This window comes from Serinus canaria, chromosome 26 (assembly GCF_022539315.1).
Source record: "Serinus canaria isolate serCan28SL12 chromosome 26, serCan2020, whole genome shotgun sequence".
Taxonomy (NCBI): Eukaryota; Metazoa; Chordata; class Aves; order Passeriformes; family Fringillidae; genus Serinus; species Serinus canaria.
In genome coordinates, this window is record NC_066339.1 from 4,908,984 (window position 1) to 4,917,844 (window position 8,861).

Consider the following 8,861-nt stretch of genomic DNA (forward strand, 5'->3'; position numbering starts at 1 on the left):
TGAAAAGAAAACAATTCTTTTTTCTTGTCCCAATACAATTTCCACACCAGCTTTAGAGGAATCCAATGACTTTTATGGAGCTCCAGGAGCTCCCTGTGAAGGCCAGCCAAGGCCAAAGGGGTTCAGACCCGCTCCTGCCCATTTCACAGATCACTGTGGAGCTGCAGGCAACACGTGGGACTTCAGGGCACCACAAAAACCCTCCTGTGAGCCCCCTCCCTCCCACCTGTGGTGGGGCCCCACATCTGGAGGGGAGGGAGCAGAGCCAAGGTAACCGAGGGGGAGTTGATCCTGGATGCAACAGTAGCAAAATGTCCTCCCCACTCCACTGCCCAGAGTTTCCTCTCAAGGAAGAAACATTTTCAGCATCAAAACAGTTCATTTTTGGTTCTGCTTTTTGAACAAAGAAGTTCACTTTTGGTTTTAGGCCGAAAGTGAAAGCTCAGCCTCTCCCTCTGCAGCCTCTCTGAATGGAAAATAAATAACTAAATAGTAAAGCAGGATAGTGTGTGCTGCTCCTGGGGATTGTACAGCCAGGAATCAGGATCTCGGGAATCAGATTCATGCAGCAAGAAGGCAAGAAGTCAGCACAGAAAACAGACATAACTCTAGGAAAGTGTATTAATAAATACCAGGGAAAGACAGAGGGTTTAACCTGTATTTCCTGCAGATCAAGGAACAGCCTCTGAAACTTTGGATGCATATGTTCAACCCAAAGCATTTTTGCAGCACTTAATAAAGCCAGATGGCAGTTCCTTAGCACTGCCCAAGCCTGACAGAGGTCTGAAGGGGCACTGAGCATTCCTGGGAACTGGAGAAGTGGACACAGACTTTTAGAGGCTACTTACAGGTATTCCTCCCCAGTCAGCCACTAATTTCCCCCCCTAGATTGGCCAAACAAGCTATTTAAAAATAATTCCTTTATTCCAGCAGTACTGCTAATTCACTCTAAGTCCTCTGACCACAATTACTAATGATGCTGTTGGAAATGGTCTTTCAAAGCACATTAAGCTCTGACTGTTCCCTACAGTACATGAAAGACACAAAGTGGGGAAGAAACTGTGGGTCTGGAGATGACAGTTATTGCCAAAGAGCAGCTTTCACACCTGGGAACAAGTTCTAGTGAAACTATTTGTGTGTTTGTTAATTAACTCACAAATGGGACATTGCTACAGAGAACCTGGAACACCCTACACGTGCATTTGTGTCACCCCACCATGAGGTCCCTCACCATTTCCTGCAGGTGAACATCAATCCTGATGCAGAAGGAAGGGATCATCCCTGAAAGAATGTGCCATGCCTTTAACAATTGGAAAAATGACCTGATAGTCTCATCAAGACAATTTATTTGCATGATGTGCTGGTGCCAGAAGATTCTGACCCTAATCCCAGACCACACAAGGCAAACCTGGCAGGGCACCTGAATCACCTGGGCAGTGTGGATTGCACAGGGCCCCTCAATGACATGGGAAAGGTGCTTCCAGAACAGGAACACGTGTCCCAATTGTCCCTGCTGAGGGACAGCAGGGTTAGTGCAGGGTCAGCCCAGCAGGGCCAACGACCCCGTGGCCATCCAGGAAGGGGTGGGAGCTGGGCAGTGGGACAGGCACAGGGCACAGCTGGCAATGGGACACAGCAGCACGAGGAACAGCACCGAGCTGGGGAAGAAGGAGCAGCACCTGCCAGGCTGAGAACAGGCACTCACACGGACTCTGAGCCCTCTCAGAGCGGCTCCAGCCCGTGTTTGTTTGCACACACATCGCACCACCCGAAGACTTACCAAACTTGATAAAAAAAATGTGAAAACCCATGTTTTCAGAACCAAACTACTGAAGTTGGGAAATTATGACTATTTCAACCACTCCAGTCAGTTCTGAGGCTGAAATTGAAATGCTGTTATTTCAAACAAGAATTCGATATTCCTGAATGAAAAAGAGCTGCCTTGGCACAAACCAAGAACACTCTGGCTACACAGAGCATCTTCAAGAGTAACTTTCAGGGAACTGTTCCCTGCTCTCCCCAGGAACCTCAGAGAACCCCCAGGATTACAGTGCAGTGTCAGTTTTAGTCATATCACCAACACACGGATGAGGTGGGAAAGCATCTTCTGCTGGGAACCAACCGTTTCTTCCAAACAAACTCCTGAACTCCTCGAGACCTCCTTACACATTGTGTCAGCTTACAAAACACAAGGAATTACTTGCTATTCCCCCACTCCTTCTGCAGATGCTTATTTGCCACTAAAATTTGATATGGAGCTGTAGGAGGAAGGAAAAACCAAAACCAAAAAGCTGACAAAGTTGTCTCACTACTGTTTATAAACTCAACAATTCCACACAAGTTTTCCCCAACTGTTGATATCCCGACCTCCCCTTGGATTTCAGTTTTCAAAGCCGAGGTTTCTGGGTTTGATGTTCTACCTCTAAGCAGATCTCAGCTAAGTGATCTCTCTGTTCATCGTGTCTGAAACACACAGCACTCACTTGCTCTCCTGCAGCTCCCACCCTGCAGAGCTTTTAGGTCAACACACTTTGGAGACGGGCTGAGAGGTGCAAGGGCTCAAAATGAGCCAAATCCCCCGACTCACAGAGCAGCTGCTCCACAACATACTTTTTACAGTTCCTGGGCTCACTGCACCAGAACACTCCTAGCTGCTGTTTTTCACCCTTGTACGGAATATCTCCCCTGTTTTTCTCGAGCTACAGCCTCGCTGATAACCCGTGCCTGCTTTTTCCTTGGGCAGTGACACAGAGCCTTTATCAAGACAAACACACACCCGAGAGTCAGAAGATTTAGAGAGACCCTCAGTCCACAAGCAGACGCTGAGTTTTCCCCAAACACCCCGGTAACTCTCACACGTGCACCGCGGCCGCTTCCAGGGTCCTACAGCGCCTTTCTGTCACAATTTCCCTGCTTCTGAAGCTGCCTCAAAGTCGGGGAGCCACAGCCCGTCCCCGAACGCAGGCTCACACGCCCCGTGTATCTGTTAGCCACCCCAACAGCTCCGCGGCCCTCGGCACCGGCGAACCCGCACTCCGGGCTGAGGCCGAGAGTCAGCCCCGTCCGCCCCGGCCCCGTCCCGCTCCCCCACCGCCACGGGAGCCGCCTCCGGCCCCGCGCCGCCCGCTCGGCCCGGGCAGGAGACAGAGGGCCCAGCACAAACACCGCCCGTTCCCCCCCGCCCCGCCGGGGCCCTGGGGCGACCGGGCCGGGGGGGAGGGCCGGGACCGCGGCCCCTCGGTCCCGCGAGCCCCCTCAGGCCGTCCCGCCCGCCCCCCTCCCCCGGGCCCGCACCAGTTGGTCATGTCGAGGAAGAAGGCGCAGCCGGCGGGGCTGAGCTGGAAGCCGAGCAGGCGCTGGAACTCGCCGATCAGCACGTCCTTGTCGGTAGTGCCGAGGCAGCTGAACTTCTGCATGAGCTCCGCGTCCAGGTCCACGTCCATGCCCTCCATGGCCGGGGGTCCCGGGGGCTCCGCGGCCGGGCCGGGGCCGCCTCAGCGCCGCGCGCGCGGGGGGGGCGCGCGGGGGCGGGCGGGCGGGCAAAGGTGGGGGGGGGAAAGTGGGTGCGCGCGCCGCCGCCGCCGCCGGCACTGCGCCTGCGCCGCCCCACCCCGCGGCGCGCGGCACGCGACGTCACCCCCCTGCCGGCGTCACCCCACGCGCGGTGCGGGGCGGGGCCGCGTGCCCGCGGGGGGACGGAGGGAGCGCGGCAAGGGCGAGGGGGCGGGGTCGCGCATGCAAAAGAGCGCAGCGCGTGACTCGGGGGCTCCGCTGCGTCACCGCGGGGCGGGGCGATCGCTCTTCTCCGCTCACATTCGCGCGCTGCCATCCATATATGGCGGCGAGTGCGCGTGTTTGTGTATGCAAATTAGTTTCCGTGATGTCATGCGGCGCCATGCAAATGAGAGGCGCAAGGCTCGACGGGACCACCTTCGGTGTTTTTTTCCGCCTAAAAATGATGTTTTCCCAGCATTTTTCGACCGCGCGAGGCTGCTCCGTGCGCGGCTGGCGATCGGAACCACCGGGTGTGCTCCGTGAGGAGAACACAGAGAATGAGGAGAATGCGCTTTGGCAGCGCCGGGGGTCCCAACGAACCCTGCGCGCCGGGGGGCGCTGCCGGGGCTGTGGGCGGGTGATGGTGGCGTGACCAAGGACGGACGGGCAGGCGCGGGATGGCTCCACCTGCCGGGCGGGAAGAACGACACGGTGGAGTCCATTACGGTCACTTCCGGGCCCTACGGCAGCCGGCTGGGGTCAAGCGGCGGACGGCGGCGCTGTGTGAGTGCGTCACTGCGCGTGTGCGCCACTTCCGGCTGGCGGCGGCGGGAGCACCATGCCCAAGTAAGTGCGGGAGGCCGGGCCGGGGCTCCCCGGTGGTCCCGGGCGGGGGTTCCCGGGCGGGGGTCGCAGCTTCTCGAGGATTCTGGTGCTCCCCGCGAGCCCAGGTCGGATGACCGGGCGGGCCGAGCCCTGGCGCCCTGCGGGGTCGTTCCCGGGGCTCCGTTAACGCTCACAGCGGGCTGTCAATAACATAATAAGGCTCTTAATAATAATAAGTCTTTTTCCCGATAGGTTTTACTGTGATTACTGTGACACGTATCTCACCCATGACTCGGTGAGTACCAAAGCCTCGGTTTCAATCCTTTTGCACGTCAAGAGCATTAAAATAAAACTTATCTGGGCTAAAAGCAGCTCCTGAGGGGCACAGCGGTGTTCCTTTGTGTTCTCCCCTTCCATGCAAAAAAGAAGGAGAACGTGCCATGCCCCTGGTGTTCTCCAGCGCAGCAGTGGCAGGGTCAGAGAAAGCAGCTGGGGGTCCTCAGGACAGCCTTTGGAGAGTCAACACTTATGTGCCGATAAAAATTTATATAAAAGTTTTGTACATCATCCCTTTGCTGCCTGGGCGCAGAAACAAACCTGCTTTATGCGGCTAAATCACACGCGTTTAAAATAATAAGGAATAGCAGTAACCTTGGGGTTTCTGTGGCCTTTCCCAGCCCTCCGTGAGAAAAACCCACTGCAGTGGCCGGAAGCACAAGGAGAACGTCAAGGACTACTACCAGAAATGGATGGAGGAGCAAGCCCAGAGCCTGATTGACAAAACAAGTAAGGCCAATCTTTCTGTGACCCCGGCTGCCTCCCCCTTCCTTCCCCTGCCTTTCCTCCAGCTGCTGTTCCCTGCTTCCACCTTGACTTTTCCTCACTTCCCTGGGGAGTCTTTGCTCAGTGAGTCGTGAGTAAAATCTTGGAGTGTGGATCTTGAGTTCCTCAGGTTTTGGGCAGTCCTGGGAGAGCTCTGCCTACCACACAAGAGTAGAGGTTCCCTCCCAGGGCTGGTGGCAGTGGCTCCATGTCACTATTCACGAGGGCTGTCAGTGCCACTGCTCTCTGTGATATCCTGCAAGGCCTCACAACAAACGTGTGCTGCTTGGCAGTGGCAGTTTTTGCTAAGAGCACGGATAATTCCAAAAGATAAGAAAGTAGACATAAAAATGCGTGGATTGTTGCATTTTTCACATGCTGGGGTTGCCTGCCCTCAGTTGCCAAGAGATGTTTTTTTCTGGCACTTAAAGGCTTAACCGAAGTGTGGCATTGATTCCTCTGTCACTTCAAGAGGTCCTTTTTCTCTTTCCCGTATGAAAGAAACACAAACACCAGATTAGCTTTGTGGCAGTGCTCCTTGGCTCGTGGGATAGCTCAGGTTGGACAGGAGCCCTCAGGATCACTGATCCCTCTCCCAGGTCCGTGCAGAACTGCCTGAGACCTAACCATGTGACCAGCAGCATCCTCCAGCTGCTCCCTGAGCTCTGGCAGACTCAGAGCCGTGCTCACTCCCCTGGGGAGTGTTCAGTGCCCAACCACCTCTGGGTGAAGACTTTTCCTAAAACATCCAGTCTGGATTTCCCTGAACTCATCCTCACTCTATTTCCCTTTATCTACTTTCCTTGTGATGCTTCCAACTTCCCCATCTTTTGCCTTCCTCCCACTCAGTACCAGTGGAATTCTTCCCCTTCCTTGCCCCCCATTTCCTGCTCCTGGCCCCGTTGCCATTTCAGCACAGCATGTCCCGGTGGAACGCTGCGGATCCCGCCACGTGGTTGATTTTTGGTTTTTCCTCTCCAACCCCCTCTCCCTCCTGCCCTGCCCTGCCCAGGGGTGTGACATCCACACAGGAGCTCTCTAGTCCCAGCTGTAACAATAATTGTCTCCAGGAGTCTCAGGTGCTCCCCAGGTGCCAGGGATGTGTCCGGCGTGGGGCCAGCAGCGCACGCAGCATGACGTGACCGCGGGGCATGACACGGACGAGCGACCCGGCCCTTCCTCGGCCTAGTAACTGGTGTTTTTTTTTCCCTGGGATTCTTTCTTTCCTTTTTTTTTTTTTTCTTTTCCCCCCCAATGTAGCGGCTGCATTCCAGCAAGGGAAAATTCCACCGACGCCGTTCTCGGCACCACCTCCGGCCGGAGCCATGATTCCACCTCCTCCCAGCATCCGTAAGTTTGGGGCACTTTGGGACTGGGGTCAGGGCCCTCTGGAGCTGTATTGTTTGTGTCCTCAGCTGGGAAAGAAAAGGCCTTTTAGCTTGAAGGCAAGCCATCTTGCGCTTGTGCTACCACGTGTGAGGAGTTTTGTGTAAGAGCAGCTCAGTCCTTGCTGTGTCTGATTTCTGGGATGCTGAGTGCACCAGAAGCAGTGACACCTCATTCCATGGGGGCTCCTGTGCAGGTGGCTCTGTTAAAACTGCACAGTGGGTGGGTTTGGGTTGGTTTTTCTAAATAGAAGTCACTTTGGTTGCCTTTTGCCCTTGAGCTGGTGAAAGGCCCAGAGCCCTCCCAGCCCCCAGCTCTGCTGTTGGCAGTGGCAGCTCCCTGTGCTGGGTGTGCACAGCTGGAGTTGGTAGCCAGCATATTCCTCCTCTGCTCACTTCTAGTACCTGCAATCAGGGCTGGAAGGGAGGCAAATGTACAGCCACCGAGGCACTAGTTACTGCCATGTGCTGTGAATAGTTGCAGTGCTCTTTGGTGGCTGAGAGTGCCAGTGTGTAACTGTTGTGTCTGTCCAGCTGGCCCCCCCCGGCCCGGCATGATGCCAGCCCCACACATGGGGGGGCCCCCGATGATGCCAATGATGGGCCCACCTCCCCCAGGAATGATGCCAGTTGGACCTGGTAAGTCTGGGATGGGGTAACTCTGCCATGGGGGCTGGCTGGGAGGGTTTGGGCTGTGCTTCCTGTCCTGCCATCTGTTGGGCACTTAGGGCTGGGCTGGTCACACTTTGGTCACACCTGTGTCACTGTTACCCCTGCATGGAAAGACTACAACTATTTTACAACCACTCATTAAACCCCTTTGCTTCTCATTGAGAGTCACCAAGCCCCTGTGCAGCTGGAATTATGGCTCTGGGAAGTCATAGCTGTTCTCCCTCTGCTCTGAGCAATGATTGTTTAGGAGTTGGGTGCCTCCAGGTCTCAGGTTTTGCACAAGAGGTGCATTTTTTGCACTAAATGGTTTTTAGTGTTTAAAGCATCTCAGGGGAACGTGTTCAGAGAAACAATGGGTCTGGAAAAGGCTTTATCAGAACTAAAATGTCTTTGATCTATTCCACTCCTGAGCTTTCCTGGCATTTGAAGAATTCTCAAGGGATATCTTATTGGAACAGTTCCCAGAACAAATCTATGGGAACACACACACGTGCACTGAAAGTAGTGAAGTGTCTTTGTAATTATTGTCTTGCCTTTGAAAGTGTTCTTTAAGTGTTTTTAAAGGCTCAAGATAATTGCACAATCTGTGATATTCAGCAGCCTGGCAAAAATATATGGCAAAGTGGGATGGAAACCATTATTTCAGGGCTGTGCAGTAGAGCCCCTGCTTTTCCCTGGCAGAGGTACTCCGTGCTTGTTTGTGAGCACATGGGATGGTTTTGCTGCACTTTCCTCCAAATTAACACATTTCCAGATCAGTAATTAAGCTGGTGTGTCTCTGAGTGGCTGGAAATAAGTTGTGAGTGAGTATTGTCAGAATGGGTGTATAACCCATAGGCTTGGTTCCTCCTCTGCTGCTGGCTGAGCTCCTCAGGAAATGGAATCCATCTCGTCAGCTGCCAGGTCAGAGCTTGCAGACTTGGAACATGGGAGTTCCCTGGAGCAGGGTAGAGAACCTGCCCACTGTACAGTGTGAAATTTCCCCTCTCTGAGGGTGCTGAGGCAGATTTTGCTGTGAAGAGAAGCTGTGGCTGCCCCTGGATCCTTGGAAGCGTCCAAGGCTGGGCTGGACAGGGCTTGGAGCAACCTGGGATAGTGGAAGGTGTCCCTGCCCTTGGTAGGGGAGTGGAAATAAATCTTTAAGGTCCATCCCAACCCATGTTCTACCATGAATGGGCGGGTGGTGCTCCCAAGAGCTGTTCTCTAACCTGTCTTTCCCCTGGCAGCTCCTGGGATGAGGCCACCCATGGGAGGACACATGCCAATGATGCCAGGGCCCCCCATGATGAGACCCCCCTCCAGACCCATGATGGTGCCAACCAGGCCAGGAATGACCCGTCCAGACAGATAAAGATGGAGATGAAGCTGCCTTTTCATATTAGGACCTTCCCTATGATAAACACCACAGACCTGTGTCCCTGGGGCTTTGTACTCAGTGTGTGGAGAGATTCTGCTGTAACCTCAGCATACAAATGGACACACCCTGCACTGACTTGTACAAGGTCTGGCTTTTTGGGTGTCTCTTCAATTGTATTATTCCCCTCCCCTCCCTTGAATGATAAAAACAAGAATAAACATTGATGTTGTTTCCATATGGACTCAGAGCCTTGTTCTGAACTCTCTCCTGGGGAAGAAAATAAGGGTGGGAGGAGCAGTGCTGGG

The 8,861-nt window shown here is 54.3% G+C and overlaps 2 protein-coding genes across 3 annotated transcripts in view; one reads left to right on the forward strand and one right to left on the reverse strand.

Annotated features, from left to right (window-relative positions):
• The window catches only part of ILRUN (inflammation and lipid regulator with UBA-like and NBR1-like domains), a 28,023-nt gene extending 24,476 nt beyond the window's left edge, over positions 1-3,547 (reverse strand). The window contains exon 1 of the mRNA XM_030230924.2: positions 3,295-3,547. Coding sequence (XP_030086784.1) covers positions 3,295-3,452 — 158 coding nt within the window. The 5' untranslated portion in view covers positions 3,453-3,547. The remainder of the gene's footprint in view (positions 1-3,294) is intronic.
• Positions 3,548-3,914: 367 nt separating this feature from the next.
• On the forward strand, positions 3,915-8,797 carry SNRPC (small nuclear ribonucleoprotein polypeptide C). Of its 2 annotated transcripts, none has more exons than XM_018923421.3 (6): positions 3,915-4,341; positions 4,573-4,615; positions 4,998-5,106; positions 6,400-6,492; positions 7,062-7,166; positions 8,426-8,797. In XM_018923421.3, exons 1-6 carry the CDS (start codon positions 4,334-4,336, stop codon positions 8,548-8,550), a joined length of 483 nt encoding a protein of 160 aa, XP_018778966.1. In that variant the 5' UTR covers positions 3,915-4,333; the 3' UTR covers positions 8,551-8,797. The 2 variants fall into 2 exon arrangements, with proteins under 2 accessions (XP_018778966.1, XP_009096602.1); XM_009098354.4 differs by having other exon boundaries at positions 3,916-4,341; positions 6,403-6,492.
• The last annotated feature ends 64 nt before the right edge of the window (positions 8,798-8,861 follow it).